Below are 24338 nucleotides of genomic sequence, written 5' to 3'. Positions count from 1 at the left end.
GAGATGAAGAACATATTTGTATGACCAGGGCTAGGATATTTGTGGGCGGTGGAGATAAAGGGGAGTGAAACACTTAGCTGTTAGACCCTGGACAAGTCACTTAACCTCCATTTCCTAGCCCTTACCACTCTTCTGCCTCGGAACCAATACTCTGTTTTAATTCTAAGACAGAAAGTAAGAGTTGTTAAAAAGAAAACACATTAAACACCCAATCTGCAACAAAGACCCTCTTTTGGCAATTTTCAAAGATTAGTCCTGAGCAACTGAACTTTCAAGAGCTGGAAGAGAGCTAGTCCAGAGAAGGTCTCCACAGGAAGGGAGGCCCGTCTATCTTCCTTTGTGTTTTACATTTAGGTTACAACTATAACAAGCATGCTCTTACCACCCTGAAACGTTCATCTGTCATGGAGGGAAGAATTGCCCTGAGGAAAAGAGCTTTTTTTTTTCCTTCACAGGAATAGGAAAGGGCTGGGCAAGGAGATGATGGGAAGGAGGATGAGATTAAGAGTGGAGAATCTGAGGCTAGTCAGACTATTTTGGAAGGGATGTCCTGTTGCAATTGCTACATTTGGCTTTCTGAGAAAAGAGGGTGTATTGAGAGGACAGGGCAGCTACTAGAGCAGAGGGTATATATTTTTCCTTACCTGAAATGAAATCTTGGTGTCACTAACTCCTCTAATAAAGTACAGAATAGGAAAGTGAATAAAATAACAAAGGGCTAAAATTAGAAACCACAAATTTAAACAAATTTCTGTATGGTTAAAATTCTCAAATGGTTTTAAAAAATTGTTTAAAAAAAAGATTTTTTAAAAAGCCTCAAGAGGTGGGAGTGTGGTAAGAAGAAGAACATAAGGTATTGAAGATGAAGAAGGCCTGGGTTTGAAGCCAACCTTGGACATGGGTGACTATAAGCAAGTCACTAAATTTCTAAGTTTCCTCCTCCATAAAATGGGGATATAATAATATCAAGAGTACTCTTCTTTATACTATGGTTGTGAGGATCACAGAAATTTTCAGTTGGACAGGACCTCAGTGGTCATCTGCTTTGACCCAAAACCAAGAAGAATCTTCACTCAACAACAAACATCCCTCCCCACCCCATCCCAAAAAAAGAAATCTTAAAGAGTTGGGGCTAGAATTCATGACTATTATAGAGATGGTGAAACTGTTAGATAATGAAACCTTTGCAGGCAAGAGACATCCACAGGTCTCCCAGATCATAGATCCATATAGTCCAAATCCCTCATTCGGTTCACGAGGAAACTAAGGTCCATAGGGGCTAGAGACTTGCCCAAGGACATAAAGCACCAAGGAACAGAACTGGAATTTGAAGCCAGGTTTATTGACCCATCCTACAGGATTGTCAAACCTGTATTTCAATCCGTGTGAATCCATAAGAAATAGTTTGCAAAAAAAAAAAAAAAATAAGATAATGAATCAAACAGTGCTCTCTCTGTCTCTGATATTATTCCCGTGATTGTGATTTGTATTATTATTTTATGGCTACAGGACTCTGAGCACACTGCTTTAGTAAAGCAAAGTCCAACTGGTGCTGAAGACAAGATAATCTGGGAAAGACTTTGCAGCCAGTGGAATGCTATATAGAATGTGCTCTGGACCTGGCATTAGAAGAGATGAGTTCTTGTTCTGTGATTACTAGTTGTATGACCTTCGGCAAGTAATCTATCCACCTTACACAGTGATTCTCCTACAGAAAATAATATAGATGCTACCATACTCTGCCATAAGACCACTGGGAGAATCAAATAATATGTTTAAAGATAAGTCACCTTTCCATAGCAGCTTTAGGTTTCCAAACCTTTCTTCAATCCAGGATGAGATGAGTGGAAAGAAGCAATGCAGCCTAATGGAAAGGGAGCCAGTCTTCAGTGTCAGGAGACCTAGATTTGATTCTCTCTTCATTTATTAGCTGGAGATATGAGCACATCACTTGACTTCTCAAAGACTATTTCATTATTTATAAGATAGATTTTGTAATGCTTGTATACTAGGTACATCAAAGGGCCACTGGAACAAAAAATTTTATTCCATGATTCTCTATACTTATCCCCGCTCGACACATGATGAAAGAGGCTAAGATGAGGTATAACTGAAGCCCAAGATCATATAGACAGTAAGTGAAAGACTTGATATTGGAACTCAGGGTCCGCTGACTCCAAAATTAGGGTTGTTGCTATACCACAATTGCTAATAATAAAGTGTTATCTCTTTTTGTTATAAGGCTTTTGTTATTGTAAAGCATTTCAAGGTATGCTGCAAACTTCTCCTCTGAGCAAGGTGGGACTGATCATTGTGACACGGATGAGCGATTAGGAAAAGGGGGTAAGAGGCAAGAGCTCAGAACCAAGTCAACTTAGTGACAGGGAGCTGGATGGTAAATAGCTACCGTCTAAAGAAAGGCTGGGCCCTTTGAAGCAAAGAAAATAGAGCTGGATCACAGATTTAGAGCTAGAAAGGTCCTTGGAGGAAATGGAGTCCAACCCTCTCATTTTACAGGTAAAGAAAATGAGGCAAATAGGTTAGGTGATTTGCCCATGGTAATATAATGGGGGGAGGGATTGGGTTTAAGGTGGGATTTGAACTTACATCTTCCTGACTCAGATGCCTGGGACTCTTTCTACTATGCAACAGAATTCTATGACATGAAAACCTTACTACATCTCAAAGATTCTATCATGTCTCACAGGCCAAAAAGACAGAATTTTTCACTTGAGTAACAAAATAGTCAAATGATTGATTTCCAACTGGTTCTGACTTCATGGCCTTGGGTGGTAAATATCCCTTTCTAAGTCTCCATTTCTTTTTTTTCCCCTTTAAAACACTTAGGTTCCGCCTTAGAATCAATACAGTGTATTGGTTCTGAGGCAGATGAGTGGTAAGGGCTAGGCAATGGGGGTCAAGTGACTTGCCCAGGGTCACACAGCTCGGAAGTGTCTGAGGTCTGATTTGAACCAGGACCTCCTATCTCTAGGTCTGGCTCTCCATCCAATGAGCCACCCAGCTGCCCTCCTGGGTCTCCATTTCTACAATGGGGTTATAAACATTCACCATAAAAGTGGATGTTAGAGCAGCCCTAGCAGAAAGAACATTGGGATTGGAAGCAGAAAACCAGGCTTCTATGTTAATTTCAATTGTACCACTAGAAAAGTCACTTAAAGCTAACTCATATGTATATGTTTTCCAGGTCTCTAACAATGCTATCTTCATTCGGAGGTAAAAAATACAAGAATTTTTCTCATCTTATATATGAGATAATGGAAGTTGACCCCATCATTATAGCTAGAAAATGTGAGACAGAATTTGAACTTAAGTCTGTCCTGACTCAAAGTCTTGCTTCCTTTCCACAAGCCCACAATGTCCTTCCAACATAATCCAAGTCCCGATGGTCACCTCCCCTGCAAAAATGAGGCTAATACACATAATACATGTTGTTCTTAGGAATGCCATTTTTTGAATCTTAAATTTCTGTATAAATGTGAATTATTCTCCTGAAGCAGTGGAAATTCCTGGTGTTTAAAAAAAGGTTTGGGTGGAAATGGTGAGGAAGATGAGTTCTGCTGTACTTTGTTAAAGAGAGGGTCAGAGACTTATCCCAGACTGTACCCGAACATCTCACTGAATCTTGAGTCCGAGGAGCTTACTACCCGTGTGACTTTAGGCAAGTCATTCCCTTGCCTTGGTTTCCTTGTGGCATCTAAGGTCCTTCGAGCTCTAGAACAATGATCCTTTAAATTCTGAGTCATAGAATGGGTTGATCTCCCCCTTCCTTTGGTTCAGCCAACCAAATCTCAATTTACTGTCTCAAAACTATTATCTGCTTTATGCTTAAAAAAAATTTTATATAAGTTCACTCTAGCCTCTGAACAACCCAAGAGGAGGACTAAATAAAGTTCCTTGTGTCCATTTAACAGATAAAGATAACAAAGCCAAGAAAGAGCAATCCCTGAGTGAATCCGTGACAAAGCCACTAGATCTTCAGCCCTGAGCACCCCCACCCCACTACTCCTAAGAGATCATCATTAGGGCCCTGGACTCTTAATAGTCACTTTGTCCCCATACCAGCATCTGGAAAGAACATGTTGCCTGAGAACAAAGCAACAGGCAGTCCCCCCACCCCCACCCTCACCTGGGTGGCCAGGGGGCCCCTCTGTAACCACTCCCCCACCCCCCACCCCATAGAGGCCAGACTCTCTGTCCCCAAGGCAGGAGCCAGGAGAGAGTCTGCTGGTCAATTCAAGCTCCCCTGAAAAGTGTTTTTGAGGAAGGCCAGGCAAGGTTGAGGGCTGCCTGGGGGGAGAAGGAGGAAATGACTAGAAGAGGAAACCTCACGTCTGTCTCTAAGGCAGCTCAAGTGGAAGCCTAAGAACCATAAATACTGCAGGCTAGGTGCCAGTAGGGGGTAATATTCCATGACTGGACCTTATTTTATTTATCCCTCCTGGGGCAGCCCTGAGCGAAGCAGGTTCGATGTGCACTGAAAATAATTAACATAGGGAGGGCCGAGCGTGGGGAGGAAGTGGCTGCCACTCTACTCTGCTTTGGAGGCTGGATTCTGATGTGGGAATGAAATCAGTGGTGGAGAACTTTGCAATCCCTCGTGGCAAAGTGGAACTCGAGGGGAATTTCCATGGGAAGTGACAAAAGATCACTGATTGTGAGAAGTGGTATGCACACGCACACACACACACACAGCAACCTTCTTAAACACTGATAAGCATAACCATACAAACAACTCGGCCGAACACCCTCTCTGATGCTTACAATGACTCCGACATAGAGGCATAGACACACGCCAATTTGCACGCACAAACACAGTTTCATTCATTTACAGACACAAACACACTCACCAAAGTGCCACACGCTTGTGCTTCTGCATTTGTCACTCACAATGACCCACGTCTGCAGAGATAGACACATCCTCAAAAACACAAATATATGCAAACATACTCAATCATATACACGCACTCGTGTTCACTCCAATGGACATGGACGGTTGTTGTCCTTCAAACTCAAAGAGGACCGAAATGACAACACCACGTTGGGGTCAATGTGCATGTGTGGCTGATGAGAGCAACACCAACTTGGAAGCCTTGACCATGGGAAGGACACAAAAGAATGAACATTGGGAGTGGAGACATCTCTCAATTTCTGTTGAGCTACAGCAATTCTGCTCTGCTCATACAGAGAAACACACATAGATTGTGACACAAGCACCAGGATTCTCACCGTAGCCCCCTTTCCTTCACCAACCCCTCTCTATGAAAAGCAAGGAGCCCATCATCCACTGGGCATGAAGTGGCCCCAGGACCAGATGATTATGAAAACATTAAGACATAAAAGGGAAAGGTGGATATTCATTCATTCATTCATGCCTGCATGCAGATTCTCTCAGTTTCAGTCCCCTCCTATCACTTACTTTCACTTCTACTCTCCATCCCCACTGTCCTGCTCCCAAGAAGATGCCTCTTGGTTTTCCTTTTGTGTTTTTTCCAGGTCTCTAACGAAAGAGATATCATTGGGGGGATTATCCCTGGCATTCGAGGCACCTTCTCATTCCTGCAGGTCCCTTCCCTTCCCTCTTCCCAGAAGTCTGAGCCAAACATCAGCTCTGCTTATGAAAATATGGGTACTAATGCTTTGTTTTCTGTCATCTCCTAGTGCTTTTCCTAAATCCACTGTTGCTCTACTATGTAAGAGAGAGAGAATGCATCAGTGGGGGAGTGCTCAAGGCAGAAATTAAGGGATGGATAAAGGACAAAAGAAAGGGTGTGTAAAGAGAAGGTGACCAAGCCCCTTAGAAAAGGTGACTCCTAGATAGTTCCACATTTCTTGGTAAGCGTCTACAGTGGTACTTCACTGAAGAGACAAAAGGACTTTTAATGAGGAGGCAAAAGGAGTTAGGAGTCCTGGGCCTTCTAGTCCTGGCTCCATGACTTCCCTCTCCAAAATGCCTTAAACTCTGTGTCTTAGTCTTCCCACCTCTAGAATGGTGATCATATTTCTCAGCCAACCCCATTGCCCAAAGATGTTCTGAAAAGTAAATTATATGGTGGATGTAAAAAACATTTTGAAAAGTATAAAACTCTGAGTGATCAGTGGTACTATTATTATTTTTTTAAGCAGTGGGGTGGAAGAGACCTCAGTCTTTTACATGTAACATCCATCTATCCCACAGGACTATTATCCCTAAAGAAACTATTGCTATAAACACTGACCCTCCGAAGGGTCCTATCAAGACTCAAGCTAGATATTGAGATTTTTTTTTACCTCAACCAACTTAAGCTCTTTGAGATCAAGGAACAAGGAGGCCTAGGTTAATGGGAAGTTCAATTCCAGGGCCTCTGGATGCTTAATAGACAATGAAACTAATGCTCTGACTGTGGCTGTGGAATGGCCTACAAGTGGGACTAGGTAGACAATGCCTTTTCTAAATGACTCCAGTAGACATGACGTGCTCCATCACTCTACACCATCTACCCTAATCCTGCTGATATGTAGCCATGACCCAATTTCCAGGCAATATTTGACTCTCTGAGGGCAATAGGGCCATATTCCATGAGGAGACCATATTTGCCAAAATAGCCTTCAAATGTCCTGGAGAGTATAGAAAAGCAACCTTTAGGATTGCTGAACCTTTGAAAGGCAGCTGCTGAGCTCCAAATGTGGCTGCAATGGTTAAGATTTCATTCCAGGTCTCTCCAAGATTTTGGAAAACTACTCCAGATCCATTTGATTATGTCTCCAGCTGTCACCTTTTAGCAAGCCTTCAGCTCTCTCTCTCTGTCTCTGTCTCTCTCTGTGTGTCTCTCTCATATCCACCATGGAGCCTATTGCATGCAAGTCCCAAGGCCAAATACCACCAGCAAGCACCTGTGGCAAAAGGCTCCAGCCCCAAATCCTGCCTCCCTCAAGGCCAGCAACAGTAGCACCTGGAAGAGTTTACTCTTAGGAAACATTTGGCATCTCCACCCATCTGGAAACAACACAAACCCAGAGAGAATGTGAAGGCCCTGCAGGTCTAACGCTTGAGAAGCAAACAGCCAGATGGAAGAGTGGGGTTCCTATAGAAAATCTTCTCTCAGCCTCCTGGACCCAAGCTCCGCAGTCACCTAGGAAAAGGCTGCTGAGACTCGGCTTTCCAAAACCACGTGAGGCAGACCCAGCTAGACGGGGTATTCTTGTGAAGAGCAGATAAGTATGGTGGAAAGAGAATTGGATTTAGACTTGGAAATGCTGATTCAAATCTCTGATCACAAATCATTCTTTAAGAACTGGTTAGGACATCAGAGTTCGTCTCACCCAATTGGATAGGACATTGGACATCTCGCCCAACCTCATCATAGTACAGATGTGAAAATGGATGCCCAGAGAAATAAAAAGACTTACTCAAGGCATACAGACAGTGTCAGAGACAAGATTTGAACCCAAGTCTTCTAACTCAAAATGTAACACCCTGTCTACCCTGCTAATGTGGTGAATGGGTTTGAATGAGAGGGAAGGTAGGAATAGATGACCTCAAGGAGCTAATAATCTCTCCACTATGGCAGGAGTAAGGCTTAACCCCTCTCTGAAAAGAATAAACACATATACGGGCCAAGAGACCAAAAGCAAGTCATTCCACTTATCTGAGATACATTTTTCTCATCTGCAAAATTGCGATTCATTTTTATTATTTCTATTATCTGTATGAACTTGGACAAGTCAGTTAACTTGGGCATGCACCTAGACACCTCAATTTGCTCATCTCTAAAGTGAGGACTAGATGATCTCTAGGGTGTTTTCCATCTTGAAATAATCAATGAACAAATAAGCAAGCAAGCAAATGCTATGGGTCCCGTGATCCCATGGAGACCTCACCACACTGTCAAAAGAAAAAAGATTTGTCCACAAAAGGGGTGGGTGTGTCTGTCTGTCTTTCTGTGTCTGTGTCTGTATGTGTGCATACATGTACAGGAATGGGGAGGTGGAGAGGAGAAGTCACACTTGTGGGGCTTTCCTGTTCCAACGATAATTAGAAGGAACGCCTAGCCCCCAGCACTAAAATATCCTGGCTCAAAAACAGGCCCATCTATGGTTCTGAATCACGGAGCAGGAACCCTGCTGCGCTATGAAAGAGGGAGGCCGCTTAGATGGCGGGAGCCACTTACTCTGGGGACAGGAGATGTCTGGGCGCCTTTCCTCTGCCCGCTCGTCTCAGGTGTCAGGTCCCTGTGGTCCATCTGTACATGGCTCTCCAGGTCCTCCGCGCTCTCGAACTTCACACTACACTCTGGACACCGGAGGCTCCCGCATGGCCGCTCACTGGGCTCCGGCGGGGTCAAGCCAGACACCTGTCCATTGGTGCTGCGGGTCATACAGCCGGCGCACAGGCCGTAGGGCAGGCCGTTGACATCCAATTTTACCAGGTCCTGCTTGTTTCGAAACTCCTTGAGGCAAAGGGCACATTTGTAGAGCTTCTGCAGGGACTGGCCGTTGGGGGAGGAGGCGGCCGAGTTGCCCGCCAGCTTCTGCATGTGGAAGGTGCCGTGGATCTTGAGCTCCAGCGTGGAGGTGACCGTCTGCATGCAGACCACGCAGCGGAAGCCGGTGAGAGAGTTGCGCAGGTCGGGGTGCATCTGGCAGTGTTCGATGAACTCCTCCTCGCTCTGAAGGGGCATCTTGCAGATGCGGCAGGTGCCCGTGTCCAGGCTCTTGCTGTGCGTCACCTTGTGCTCCGTGAGCGTCAGCAGGGACGGGAACCGCTCGCCGCAGATCGGGCACATGTAGTGCTTGGCGGGGCCCCGGTGGGTCTGCATGTGCTCCCGCAGCCCGTTCTCGGAGAAGAAGGTCCGTGAGCAGACGTTGCACTTGTGGCTGCCTTTGATGAACTCTGCCTTCTTCCGGGAGCAGTCGTCCTCCCCGGGCCGGATGTTGTGGTCCCGGAGGCGATGGTTCTGCAGCAGAACCTCCATGGTGTAGGCCGCCCCGCAGATGTCACAGCCGTACATGGGCTCCGAGGCATCCACGTCATCCTCGCTGGCCTCGTGGCTGTTGGGGGCTTCGGGGTTCTTCATGAGCATGTTCTGGATATCCGCCGGCTCTGCCTTCTTGCCGGCCGGCGGCATGCCGTTGGCCGTGCCGTTCTCCGCCGCCGCATCGAAGACGCAGTGCTTCTCCCGCAGGTGTTTCTCCAGGAGGATGATGGCATGGAAGGCCTTGCTGCAGAACTTGCAGTTGTACTTTTTGCTGTGGGTGGTGATATGGCACTGTAGCTCCACCTCGGTGCTAAAGGTCTCCCCGCAAAAGATGCACTTGTGGGACTTGGTGGGGTTGCCCAGGTGGCTGTGTTTGACGTGGATCTGCAGGTCCACCTCCTTCCGGAAGTCCCAGTTGCAGGCGGTGCAGCGGTACATCTTCTTCTCGTTGCTGTGTTTCACCGCCAAGTGCACTTGGATGGAGACCTTGGAATCGAAGACTTCTTGGCAGAGGGTGCAGTGATAGAGCACGAAGGTATGCATGTCCAGCAAGTGTTTTTGCAAATCGTCCACGGACGAGAACTGTTTGTCGCAGCTCTCGCACACGTAATGGGTCGAAGTGGTCATGTAGTGGACCGTGAGGTGCTGAAGAAGGGAGTCCTGGGAGTCAAAGTCTTCTTTACACTGAGGGCACGACTGTTTCCTTAAAAGCAGCTCCAGATGCAGTTTTAAGTGAGTTTGGAAACTTTCAAAGTTGGAGAACTTGAGATCACACTGATTGCATGGGTATTCACCATTGGAAACTGAGTTGATGCTAGCAGAGAGTCTCTGCCTTTTGGGGGAAGAGACTTCCACATCAGAAGAAACTGGGCTCTGCTCTGCCTTAGACTTTTTGTTGTGTGCCAATGGAATATTCTTGTGGTTTTCTTTAATATGCTTTGTAAGCTTTAGGATGGAGCCAAAAATGGGGGAGTTTGTGCAATACGGGCAGGAGTAAACTTCCATAAACGACTGTGTTGGCTGTACAACAGGGGATTCCAGTTTTGAGTTCCCCACATTGCAGTGGGTCTGCTGGATGTGTTCCGTGAGGGAGGACTCGGTGAGGAAGCCCATGGAGCACTGGTTGCAGAAGAAGGCATTGTTGCCGTCTGCAGGGTTGGCGTTGGGGCCGCAGTGGGTGACGCGAATGTGCTCCTGGAGACTGTTGATGTCGGCGAACATCTCGGGGCAGTAGTTGCAGTGGAAGGCAGAGATGTTACTGAACTGCATCATGGGGTAGGCGTGGTTCTTGTGGACCTTCCGCACGTGCTCGTTTAGGTTGTACAGCGTGGGCATAGAGTCCAGGCACACCTGGCACGTGTGGCTCTGCTGGGGCTTGTCCACGTGGATCGTCTTCAGGTGGATCTCCAGGACGGCGAGGCTGTTAAAGTCTCTCTTGGAGCAGTAGGGGCAGCTGTAGGTGACTTTGGACCAGCTCTGCCCCTCCTCCCGCTCCACAGCCCGGATCTTTTTCTGCCCCCTTAAAGGCTTCAAAGTGGAGTCTGGGGTGGAGCCTCGCTCCACAGAGGCGCTGGAGTCAGGGGTGGCACTGCTCATGGACGCCACGCTGCCCAGCACCGGGTCAGGGCTGATGCTGTGGTTGCTGGAATCTGGCTGCCGGTGGCTGTCCAGGTGGCAGTAGACCTCCTCCACCGAGGAGAACTGCTCTGGGCACATGGGGCACTTGTGTTTCTTGTTGGCATGGGCTTGATGGATGTGGGCAAGCAGCGAGTTCTCGTCCACGAAGACCTCCGGGCAGTGGATGCACTGCAGGTCGGCCTTCTCCGAGAGCTGGGGGTGGCGGGTCAAGACGTGCTTCTCCAGCTCCTCGGTCTGGCTGAAGGTGTCCTCGCAGTAGTCACACATGAAGTCGTCCTTCTTGGTCTCCTTCTCCGACTTGGCGACGTGCTCCTTGTTCTTCTTGTGGGCCTGCATGTGGCTCTGCAGGGAGCTGGTGGAGGAGAAGCCCCGCTTGCAGACGGTGCACTTGAAGGGCTTGCTCGAGCTGTGGGTCTTGAGGTGGATCTTGAGGTGGTCGCTGCGGGAGAAGGCCGCCTCGCACTCGTGGCAGTGGTATTTCTTGTCGCCCGTGTGGAGCTTGATGTGCCGGTCGCGGCTCCTCTTGTGCTTGAAGAGCCGGCTGCAGTAGGTACACTTGAAGGGGAGCTTGTCGCTGTGGATCTGCTCGTGCCTCTTAAGGTAGCTCAGGCGGATGAAGGACTTGTCGCAAAACTGACACGGGTAGGGCAGGCCGGTCCCCCCTTCCTCCTCTCCGATGCCGAGGTCACACCCATCTCCTATCATCTGAGTAGGTGACGCAACATCTTTGCTGGAGGGAGATGAAGCCACCCAGGAGAGCTGTGGGTCGTCATCACCATCTGTAATGGGAAGGCAGAAAGGAGATTAAAGACAATTCCCAGGGCATCTGTGAAATAAGGACAAAGCTTCTCAACAACACTATGCCTTCTACTACTGCATAACTAACCAACTGCTCGGAGGAAAACTAGGGGAGGAGGGGGGTTAGAAAACAAAACAAATCAAAAAAGCAGACAGAGAGGGAATAGGGACAAGATGCCTTTCAGATTATAAAGGATGTTGGGAAAGCAAACAGCACACAGTGTCATTTCTCAAGAAGCCGGCCAGATATTAATGGGAAACATCTTTTCCATTAATAACACACCTACTCATGGCCTTCTTAGCTACCATGGTCCCCCAAGGCCCCACGTCTCCCCAAAGAAGTTAAATCCCAGGGTAAGATCTAACAAGGATGAGTAGCTCCAAGAGCACGTGCCAATTTGGAAGTCATCACTGAAGTGGGGAGGGCGCTAGGGCTAACTTCCCACTGACGCTAAGTGGCTGGCTTCCTTTAACTGAGTCTTTTGCTAGTTTAGAACCAGCTGACAATTACTGAGACCCCAAAAGTCCTGATCCCTGAGTCTTCAATGCCCCAATATAATACTGAATGGTATCTCTAAGAGTCCTAGAAATTTTTCTCTACCCCACCCCTGCCAAAAAAAGGACTCAAAACCCAAATTACTTTGACTTATTTTAATGGATGACAAAATGAATAAATGTCATACTCTTCTCATTCCCACAGGGTCATGTAACATAAACCAAATAATGTGGAAACAAACCTCAAAAAAAGTTTGAAAATTTTGACCTTAATAAGAAGGCACATGGAGATGGAATAGGTGGAAATTAAAGGAGATCATTGGAATCCCTTGAGTCTCTATCACGTAAGGAGAAATTTCCCTCTCTTGTAAATCTGTCCATAGCATACAACCAAAGGGCTTAGGTTCCCAATAAAATGGCTTGGCATTATGTCCTGGCACTGATGTCAATAAGAGGGCATTTCCAGGACACAAGGGATCTTTATTAAAGGAAGACCCAAACACAATGTAAGGGAGGACCGATAAGACCATTAGTGTCAGGCAAGGCTTTATCAAAGAGCTGAGAAATTGTTATCTACCTAAGGGGAGAAGGCAGATGTCCAGTCCTATCAATTCCCCAGCCAAGCCCAAGAGAACAACAAAAACAAAAATTGGCTGTTGAAGAAAAAACAAAACCACACAGACTGAAAGGGGAAAAGTTAAGTTACCAAAGACACTAACGATAAGGAGAACAGAATGAAGCCAGCCGTCCTGTGTAGTGAGTTGAAAAGATCACGTTTCATGTCAAGCAGGATATAAAACTTAATAATGAATGAAATAGGCCGCAGAGCTGCTGCGGGGGAGGGGAGAGACAAACAAAACATTAAATTAAGCTGCACTGACCTTTTTTGTGTGTAAACCCAGCAAAGCAGTTCTCTCTGCTCTCCCCCCACCCTCTGCTTCCTCCCAGACAAACAGGACCGTTTACCCTTATAAAACATTTAATGATCCCATTCCAACTATTTCTTAAAGCAGCCAATAAAAGTGGCCTCCCAGGCCTTTCATGTAAGGGAGTGGGCACGCGCACACATACACCCACACCCACACACAGGCATGTGGACACAAATACACTCATTCAAGAGAGAGTGCAAAAGCACATGTTAATGCCTTGGGAAAGGAACAATTCATAGCTGTGGTGACAAACTAAATTAGAAAGATACACAACACCTGGTCTAGAAACCCTCTAAGTTCTTCTTCTTCCCCCAAAACCAATCACCCTCCTCCTTCCCACAATGCAATGGAACTGGCTGCCTTCTTGGCACTGCCAGGACACTGGTGCTCCATCACCCCCTGGCTGCACTGCAGGACCACCCTAACTGGTTGCCAGTGCCCTGGGAGACCGCAGACTAATCACACGTGGGAATCAGACAAAGATGTTCCATATAGCAGAGTACAAACCCAGGCCCCCATGTAACTCCAGACGTTAGTCTTCATGTTCTCCCATCACTCCTGCAATCCCTCAAACTGGAAACCAGTCACCTCAGGGAGCCCAGCTTCCCAAGTCTTCTTTCCTGGTAGTATCTCTCCCTCTGATAGCACCAAGCAAGGGCTCCTTCACTAAGCAAAGGAGATGAGGTCCCCTGGGGGCCTCACATTACTGGACCCTTTGGACTGGAACAATCCAGCTGGCTGCCCACTTCCTGGATTACATTCGGTGGGGAGGCACCCGTGGATCACTGCCTGCTAATTCCCAACTCACGCCAGCTGGGCTTCTCCAGGGGCCAGGAGACAAAAGGGATGGAGAGGGAAGCTAAGGATGGAAGTAGGGGGATTGGTTCACTAGCACACGATGATCCCACCCCCAACTTGTGAGGCTGGGCTGGGGTTTTGTTTGTTTATTTTTGCTTTTAATGTTTTATTATATCAAAATATATCTGCTGCTGGAATGCACATGGACTCTTTGGCCAAGCCAATCCATAAGACAGAAAGCTAAGAGCTGTTGCTTCTCAAGAACAGCAACATTTTAGAGAGAAATTCTGTATGAAAGTAGAGGCTAAGGAAGCAAGCAGGAATGTGGCAAGATGGGAAATAGAGTCATTCTTTCTCAAAATGTAGCCAAACAGTTTTTTATACATCTTTCAGTTTGGGCACTACCAATCCAAGTTCTCATTCGTGTTCTCGTTCTCTCGTTCTCTCTCTCTCTCTCTCGTTCTCTCTCTCTCTCTCTCTCTCTCTCTCTCTCTCTTTTTCTCTCTCTCTCTCTCCCTCCCTCCCCAAATCTTAAGTCTATACTCTTGCTAAATAGTCCTTCCAAACATACATATGTTTCCTTCCAAACATACATACATACAAACAGTACAAGTGAGGACCTCATATTCCCTTAAAAAGAACCCAAAAGTCAGATTCTCCTCAACCCACAAGCTTCAATTGTTTTCTCTCTTAGAGGTAGGTACAGAGCAAGGCACACTTGTCAACAATTTTAGAAAACAAGACTGAGTATTTTATTATGTGGATGGCAAAACTGAGCACTTGCTGAGATGATAATTATTTGCATTCAAATGAAATGAGGTTGTTTTAAATTGAGAAAGATGAATTGGGGAAATTGGCCATGTTTACATAAAAAGTTGAAAAATCAAATTACTCTCTGTTTGCTTTAAAAAAAAAAAAAGCTATTAACTTTTGTGTCCAAATGCCGTTTCCCTGTAAATAAAGGCTTCTTAACCTGAGATCAGTAAACCTGTTTTTATTTTTAATAATTTTAAGTATATTTCAATATAACTTGTTTCTTTCATAATAATAGACATTTTCTTTTATACATTAAAAAGCATTATTCTGAGAAGGGTCCATCTATTGGCTTTACTAGATAACCAAAGGGGTATATGTTGCAAAAAAGATTAAAGACCCCTTTTGTAAATGCTTTGGAGATTTGGTGCATCTATCAGTCTGGAAGCAGATTCAATTCATTTCAATTCAATTTAAGAATCATATAAGTGTTGGTCAATGTCTATAAGAGACTGGAGATACAAAGTCAAAAATGAAAAAGAGCTGCTGCCCTCAAGAAGTTTACATTTTGTAGGGGATAAGACATGTACAAAGAAGATGGACAAAATGAGAAAAAGCGACTTTAAGAGCAGCAGAGCACTTACCCTGCAGAAATCGGGAAAAGACTCATTCAGGAGTAGGGAACCAGAGCTATACTTTGAAGGAAGCTAGAGATTCTACAAGACAGGGAGACAACTAGAAAGAAGTGAGTGGACACCTCTTGAAAAGCCAAAAGGTAAGAAAGTTCCTTATGGCCCCATGAGGAAAGGGGATGGGAAGGGAGCTCATTAAATAAGATAATATTTGTAAGGCATTAAACATAGTGCCTGGCACAGAGTAGGCACTATGTAAATACTTATTCCCTTCCTTTCTCCACTTGTAAAGAGATGACTCAAATGAGACCTATCATTTTTTTAACCCTTAGCTTCCATCTTAGAATCAATATACAGTATTGGTTCCAAGGCATTAGAGTGGTATGGGCTAAGCAATTAGGGATAAGTAACTTGCTCAAGTTCACACAGCCAGAAATTATCTGAGACTAAATTTGAACCCAAGACCTCACATCTCCAGGTCTGACTCTATCCATTAAGCGTACCTAGCTGCCCCAAGATTTGTCATTTTCAAATGTTTCTATGACCCCAAAGGCACATAGTAGGTGTTATACAAATACACCCTTCCCTTCTCCTCTTATATGGAGGTAAGTCAAATGAGACTTGTCATTTTTCAAAATCTCTATCATCTCAAGGGACAGAGAATTGGGAGTTTGGGGAAGTAAAAAGATAACTGTTGTCATAAAAAGAGATAATATCTGTTAACTGCTTGTACACAGTAGGTGTTATATAAATGCTTATTCTCTTCTCTGCTCCTATTGAATAAAAGTGAATCAAATCAACAACCAATTATTAATAAGAACTTGTTATATGCCAGGCACTGTACTACTACTGCTCTTTCTTTTGAGTTCCTGATAAATAAGACTCATTACAACTACTCTAACAATGGGAAGAAATGGATATACAGTGTGCCCACCTAATGGAAGCAGTGCCATAGGTGAACGCATCAGAAGACATTTTTAAGGCACAGCATCAAACAGCTGCCAATTGTGGACTTTAATTTTTTTCCCCTTCCCTTAGAATAATAATTCTGCATTAATGCAATCAAAGGAATTTAACAGAATGAGTGGGGGTGGGGTGGGGAGAATCACTTTCAAAAAGAAGATTAAAGTCATTAAAAACGGCTAATCCTGCAAAATGGGACTGCTCAGAAACAGGACTCACATGGCTACTCCCAGGCTTCTGTCATCGTCGAAGACAAGAACCAAAACGAGTATTAAAAGGAGAAGGAAATTCAATAAAACTTTAATTAAGAAAAAAGGAACATTAGACAGGCTTTGGAACATAAGTCATCCCTGGGATGGGATGGGATACAACAGCAGAGCTCATGTGGGCACAGAGCAGGGGCCTAAATGGCCCCCTTAATGCTCAGTACACGTATGAAGAAGCTCCAAGAACATGTATCATCCCTATCCTAGAGCTCCTTCTCAATCAGGTGTCTTCTAAGTACAGAAGCTCTCTCTAGGAATAATCCCACAGTGGGATTAAATGCAAGAAATAAGATGTTCCTTTTGGGGAAGGAGGGAGAATCTGAAGCTCTGGTTATTTTGCAAAAGGTTCTAGAATAGAAAAAGGGCAGAGTGCACACTCACCAACATAAACACAGAGATCAACAGTTTAGCTGACTCTATTCCCCAGCTGCCTGGACACACATTCATTATCTAAGAGAATGATGTTGGGAATGCCCTAACAGGCTACGGTATATGAATGGAACAGAATATTCCTATGCCACAAAGAATGACAAGTATGACTAGGGCAAAGAAACGTGGCAAAGCAGCACTTTGGAGGAGTTACAATTGATGCTGAGGCAGTTTTGCTAAATTGTTTTCAGTAAATGTACTTTGTAGGGAGGAGGCTTGGAAGAAAAGTGTCTATAATGTCAAAGACAAAATGTATAAATCTTTTTTAAATATAAGAGAAAGGCCTCTAAGTCACAGGGTGTGACCCTATGGAGAACTAATAGGGAGACATGGGCAAGCATTTCACAAGATGGGCAAAGTGTGGATGGGTTGCTCTCTGTATCACTGGAAAAAATAATCTCCCAGACAAATCCACTTGAGTTAATAAACATATGATACATCCAGAAATGGTATAATACAGATTTTTATTTACATTGGGCTAAGTTCTCAAGACTAAAGGAAAACAGAAAAGGTATGAGCTAGGATATCTGCCCACATGAAGCTTAGATCTTAAGGGGTAAACAAATTACTACCAGTGAAGAGAACACTGGACCTAGCTAGAGTCAAAAAGACATCAGTTCTAATTCAGCCTCAAACACTTACTAGCTCTGATGCTAGCTAGGCAAGTCACTGAGCCTCTACCTGCCTTTCTTTCTTCTTCTGTAAAAATGAGCATAATAATAGCAAGAGTGATTGTAAGAATAAAAAAGTGCTTAATAAACTTTAAAGTGCTACATAAGTGATAGCTACTAATTGTCTATTATATAATCATCTGTATTATTAGCTATTATATAATTATTATCCTGGTAAGAAACCGTTCTATTGGACAACATAGGAGGAAGAAGGCTGAAACAAGAAAGAAGTCTCTGGCCTAAAAATCAGGAAACTTGAGTTCTGGTCCATTCTGTCACTAACTCTATAAAGTTAGGCAAGTCAAAATCTTTCTGAATTTGTTTCCTTAAACATAAAATTAAGAAACTGAACAAGATATTATTAAATTCTAGAGATGATCAAAAACTAGGTGTTTTTTTTAATATAATCGAATCCCTTTATGGATAAAATCATCACCACCTGTGCCACTGAAATGTTGTGAAGATCAAAGAAATACTGTGTAAAATACTTCATAAACTTTAAAGCATTATATAAATGCTAGCTGTTATTGTCGTCATTGTTGTAGTCTGCTATCCTCTACCTTCAGCCCACAAGTCTCTTGTCTTTGGCCCTCTCCTCAGTCTATATTCTCTCCCTTGGTGATGTGATATATTCCCATGGCTTCAATTATCACCTATATATGAATTATTCACAAGTCTATATATCCAATCCTATTTTCTCTCTTTAATTCCTTGTCCTACATCTCCAACAGCCTACTGAGCATCACCAAGATGTCCCATTGCCTTCTCAAATTCAACATGCCCAAAGTGAATCTCATCATCTTCCATCCCAAATGTGTCTTTTTCAAAATTTCCAACTCTTACTGATGGCACTACTCTCTTTCCAATCTTTCACTGGGAAGGGAATAACTGTTGACTGCTCTCCTCCTCACTTCCTACAATCAATCATATGGCAGTCAGTAGGAATTCTATCTCCCTCATTCCCTCCATTCAATCAGTTGTCCATCTCTGGGAAATTTGTTAACAAAATATCTCTTGTTTTTATCCTCTTCTTATCGGTCACAGGATCTTCAAACACTTTTCTTGGGACCTTCATTACCATTCACTTGGACTACTGTAATAGCTTTCTGATTGGCTTTCCTGTCTTTGTCTATCCCTCCTCCAATCTTCCCTTCACATAGTTGTCAAAATAACCAGTCTCTCTATCTTACTATGGCCTTCTCTAACTCAGAAAATTATCAGTGGTATCCTATTGCTTATAGCATAAAAAAGAAAATGCTACAACCTAGCTCCAACCTACTCCCATATCCAGATTTTTTTCATATAACTACACATTGTAGACTTTAGCCAACTGGACTACTAGCTAATCCTAAAACTCAACCAATCTGCCATCTCCTGCCCCTCAGCATCCATATCTAAACTCTCAGTTATACCTGAAACATACTCCTTCCCTCATCTCTGTCTCATAAATTCTTTTTCCAAGGTTTAGCTCAGATTCCTCACAAACTACTGCCCCCCATTAAATGTATTTCCTGCTTCCTCAAATTTTTTACACAAACTTTTTGCCTAGATCTTCCCTTTGCCCACTTTTCTTCACAAAATCATCTATCCCTCAAGTGGAATGTAATCTCCTTGGGGACGGGTGACTGTCATATCTAGTTCTGTACCCCCCAAAATAGGTTTGGGCCACATATGCTGAAACTGTACATCTGGCCCATATTCTAAGCACCTCTAGAGTGCCTAGCACCCAAATGCTGCCTCGCAGAGAGATGACACCCTGAATGTTAGCTGGATTGATTTGAATGTGCCAAAGCAGCCATATCACCTTATTCCCTTGTGACTGCCATCAAGCTGGCTAGGCAGCATTCCGTGATGCTAGAGACTATCCATGACTGAATGAAGGCAACTCACTAACATTCTCCTCTCTACCAAGCTTCTCCAGGAAGAATGCAAAAGGTGCATGTCACTCCATACGCCATAGGTCCATGACCACCTATGGAAATCGTGCCCTGATGTGTCAGTAACTCTGGTGCTGAGACCATGGGCAAGTCACAAAATTCCAATTCTGTTTCCTCCATTACAAAAATGGAAATAATAATGCTTCTACTACCTATCTCACCTTCATAAAAAATACACTGTAAATCCTAACTAAAGAACTATATAATGAGATTATATTATATACAGTACGAAGAAAGCAAAGCACAGATACAAGAAAATATGGATTCATGCGCTTAACCTGAAACCTGCTACCTATGCGATCTTGGGCAAGTCATTTAATCTCTAAGTGCCCCAACCAGCTCTCCAAGACTTAAGCTGAAAAGTAACTGCCCCTCTCACCCATCTTTAGCCTCCTCACCCAAATGTCCATCACTAATGAAATCACAGGTCAGGGTCAAAGAGCTATATTAATGTAATTAGTTGTAATGTATTATTTTTTACCTTCTTCTATCACCCAGGATTAGAATAAGCTTCTAAAACACCAGGGTTCTCCTTCTGAGACTTATGGTAAAACAAGAGGCTTTATGGGAAGAGCCAGCTCTTGTGTAGAGGTGCCCCCCCAACCTCAATGTGACCCAAATTCTACCCCAGAAAGGGTCATCAGTAGGCTGTCCAGATTGCTAGAGAAAGAGACTGGGGGGAGAAAGGGGAAAGGGGGCTGGCAATCAATGCCCAGTCAACATGGGGCCCGGAGGCCTCAGTGGGAAGGAGGAAGTCTGTGGGGAGAGAGCCAGGAAAGCAGCTTGGCAAGACCTCCCTGCTCCTCCTGAGGCGTTGGTGTCCAGCCACCCATCCCCAGCCACAGCACAACCGGCCCTCAATCGCGTTCTAGACCTAGTCGATTGTGAAGCTGTCAACCATCCGTCCTGGGCAGAGAAGATTGAAGATCTTATTATAACAAAGGCAAGAACAACTTTGTGAAAACTCGAATGCAACAAGAGCATCGAGACAGTCAAGCAGATTAAAATACAGTGCAGACTGATTCCTTCACACGGCATACGGCGCCCGGGACACTAATATTCGGGTGTGAAATAATGCAAATGTCGACCAAATGTTTATGCCTCGGTTTTCAGTGCACTTTCAATTCCTTTTTTTCTTTAAAAAATGTGCATCCCTTATCCATCTTCTCAGCTCCCACCTAACCCTGCTCCCACCTCCTCCTCCACCCTCCCAACCATACCCTGTTGTTTGTCAAGATGACTAGCTGCTGCTGGGATTGCTGCTTTGGGCCTTGTCGCTGGAAGTCACTCATTCCCTGAAGTTGGGATTGGGTGAGAAACAAACTCTGTCAAAGGAAGGGGGTAGATGCATAACTCTGGGGTTCTCTTCTCGGTCTCTGCTCCTGGGGTCCCAGGTCAGGCCACGTTTGAAGATCGCCAATGGCAGACATTTCCAAAATCATATGACAAGACATAAGAAACTACAAAGTAGGCCAGCATCAGGGCTCCAGGGTTCATAAATAGGACCAGCTTCTCTCTCAAACTTGCCCTGACCAACTTACTAAGGACCAGAATTGAGGCAAGAATGGAATAAGCAGCCATAGTTGGGACAGGGCTTGAAGATCAGGGAAGCTGGCCCAGGGAAAAGGACTGTGGACAGGGACTAGGGACCAGCACAACCCTGGCATACAATGGCTTTTCAATGACTTTAAGTCTGAGGGTCTTCCATCCTTAAAGTGAGCAACTAGGTGGTAGAGTGGATAAAGAGAACAGTGCCTGGACTCGGGAAGACTCATCTTCCTAAGTTCAAATCCAGCCTCAGATAAAGGAGTTGTATGATCCTAGGCACGTCACTTGACCCTGTTTGCCTCATTTCCTCCTCTGTAAGGTGAAATGGAGAAGGAATGGCAAAATCACTCCAGTATCTTTGTCAAGGAAACTCCCAATGTGGTCAAAAAGAGTCAGGCAGAAAAACAGCAACATCCTTGAAGTACCAAAGATTAGGGCTGCATAGGATAACTCTCATTCTATGAAAAAATGGCTCAATGGGTTTGTACCAAAAAGAGATAATAAGGAAAAGGACTTGTACAAAAATATTTATACCTGTGTTCTTTGTGGTGGCAAAAAAAAGAAAAGAAAAGAAAAATGAGGGGGTGTCTATCAATTGGGGAATGACTGAATAAATTGTGGTATCTGATGGTGATGGAAAATTATTGTGCTGAAACAAATAATGAACTGGAGGAAGTCCATGTGAACTGCAAAGACCTCCAGGAATTGATGCAGAGTGAAAGGAGCAGAACCAGAAGAACTTTATACACCGAGGCTGAAATTCTGTGGCACAATCGAATGTAACGGACTTTTCTACTAGTAGTAATGCAATGACCCAGCACAGTCCAGAGGAACATGGGAGAAAGAATGCTATCCACATCCAGAAAAAGAACTGTGGAAACAGAAATTCAGAAGAAAAATATATGAACAATTGCATGGTACAATAGGGATGTGATTAGGGTTTTAATGTTAAAAAATCGCTCTATTGCAAATATGAATAACATGGAAATAGTTTTGAACAATGATACATGTATAACCCAGTGGAACTGCTTGTCAGCTTTGGAAAGGGATCATGAATCACAGAACCATGGAAAAATATTCTAAATTTAAAAAAAAAGTTTAATGGCTCTAACAAAGTCATGGAGGATACAAAATAAGATACTGCAATGGATAGTTTTGATCTTGGATTCAAATGCTGATCTCACAAACTAATAAGTTGTGTGATCCTAGGCAAGTTAACCTCTCATCCTCAAGTTTGCCTCTCTGTAAAATGGGGTCAATTATAGCACCTATCTCCCAGGGTTACTTTGAAGATGAAATGAGATAATATTTGTTTTGTGAAATTTAAAGTATTATATAAATACTATTATGGTGGTTATTGTTTTTATAGGATTTAAAGATGTTAAATCTTTAAAGATGTTAAATTTAAAGCTGTAAGATCATCTCATCTCTTCATTTGACAGACATGTAAACCAAGACCTTGGGAGTCAAAATGGCTTGTCAATAGTCACAAAAATAGAAAATGATGATGATGGAGACATTCACGTGACATTTACAAGTCTGTAAGGAGCTTTCATGGTCTGTCCCACTAAGTCCCCTAAGAAGTCAGTGTCACCATTTTTATTAGCCCCCACTTCACAAATGAGGAACCTGAAGTCAAGAAGGAGTTAGTGATTTGCCCAAGGTCCCCAAATATCAGTCAGAATTTGAACTCAGATCATCTCAATGCAGTACACTTTCTTTTGCCTTTTTCATTCCTTACTGGACTGCCTACAATTAATGGAAAATACCAGCAGGAGTTCACAGCACACATCTAGACTACTAACGATGATATATTTAACAGGTGAAGAAAATGCACAATAATATCCTAAAGAAAATACAATTAGTAAAGTAGGCGAGGCAGTTTTAAAAAATTATAAAGCCATTTGAATTATCTGAATTAATACTCTCTCTCCAGGATGGCTAAGGCCTGAAACCTACAGAGATAAGTGGAAGAGACAGGACAAGGTAACTCAGGTTCCATCTGGGGCTCCACTCCTAATATGCTATGTGGCATTCAGCAGATCCCATGAGCTATCTGTGCTCAGCTGAAGAATTCCCCTTCTCTCCCTCCCCAGGACGCTACTAGGAACAATGAGATAATGTCCACAGGATACTTTGAACTCCCAGAGGAAGGAGACAGACAAGTATAATCTGTTGTTATTTCTACTAATAGCAGAATTCTAATTCAAGAGTCCACATTGAACCTACTGTGGGCTCTTGGAAGTCTCTGCAAATGGGTGAGAGACAAGCCTACTTGGTCTGCAAAGGCAGAACCCTGTATACTATAAAGTTCAGTGAGTTTAAGTTCAGGGTCCAATTTGGAAAAGCTAACGAACAATAATAGCTTGCATTTATGGAGTGCTTGTAGTTGGAAAAGCACTTAGCAAATATTATCTCATTTGATCTTCGCATCAAGACTGGAGGAAGCAGGTGCTAGTATTATCCCCATTTTATAGATGAATACCCTAAGGCAGACAGCAACGAAGTGAATCAATGCTAGTAAATGTCTGAAGTTGGAGTTTTACTCAGGACTTTCTGACTGCAAGTCCAACCCCATCCACTGTGGCCCCTAGCTGAGATTTCCATTTCAGAGAGAAGTTGGGGGAGTTTTATTTATTATAGGAGTGGAAGAAACTAGTTTTCTTCTATGGAGGTTGATGGGAAGATGTTTATATGTCATATCATTGTTTTCTTCACTATTGTAGGAAGTTAACTATTCCTCAGTGATTAAAGAGGTGAATTTGGGAATCAAGATAGCCTAAGATCAAGTCCTACCTCTAACACAGAACGGCTGTGTCACCTTAGAGAAGCCAATATTATTTTTTCTTATTTACAAATTCTACCTTTAATACAGTAAGTAATGATTCCATGAATTATAAAATTAAAAGCATCTCCAAAAATGTCATTAAAGTCAAAAGGGAAATACAATTTGATTGTTTAGAAATCATTTTAGACTTAACTAGTAGAGTATATATATCCAATGCCTGAATGAGGAGGGGAACCTGTATTTGTAGCTGCCAACAGGTAGACTTAAGTTAGTTGGGAAGGATGACAGTGGGAATAGGGCTCTCAGCAACTCTCTTAAGTTCATAAAGTGGAGAGAGACTGGCAATCTGTTCTGCTAAGAAAGAATTTCTTCCTAGGGATAGTCCCCTAAAAGCAGAGAAATGACAGCTCCTATCACTATTCTATCCTCCCAAATGTTACCTTCTCACTTTTCGCGTGACTTCCTTTCTTTCACCTTACCTTTCTACCTTCTCTAACCTCCTTTGAAAAAAAAAATCCTTTATTTTCCATCTTAATATCAATTCCAAGACAAGAGCAGCAATGGCTAGGCAATCAAGGGGAAAGGGGATTTATCCAGGGTCACACAGGTAAGTGTCTGAGGCCAGATTCAAACCCAGGTGCTCCTGACTCTAGTCTTCTATCCACTGTGCTGCCTAGCTGCCCCCTTCACTTCTCTCTGACAACCTGTAGTGAATGTA

The 24338-nt window shown here is 43.8% G+C and overlaps 1 protein-coding gene across 1 annotated transcript in view; it reads right to left on the bottom strand.

Annotated features, from left to right (window-relative positions):
- Window positions 1-24338, bottom strand: part of ZNF423 (zinc finger protein 423) — a 350075-nt gene that overhangs the window by 151286 nt on the left and 174451 nt on the right. The window contains exon 3 of the mRNA XM_044664166.1: window positions 8169-11392. Within this exon, the coding sequence (XP_044520101.1) occupies window positions 8169-11392 (3224 nt within the window). The remainder of the gene's footprint in view (window positions 1-8168; window positions 11393-24338) is intronic.

The sequence above is a fragment of the Gracilinanus agilis genome, chromosome 2, assembly GCF_016433145.1.
Source record: "Gracilinanus agilis isolate LMUSP501 chromosome 2, AgileGrace, whole genome shotgun sequence".
NCBI classification, from domain to species: Eukaryota; Metazoa; Chordata; class Mammalia; order Didelphimorphia; family Didelphidae; genus Gracilinanus; species Gracilinanus agilis.
Note: the sequence above shows the minus strand (reverse complement) of the source record. Positions and strands in the feature narration are given on the sequence as shown.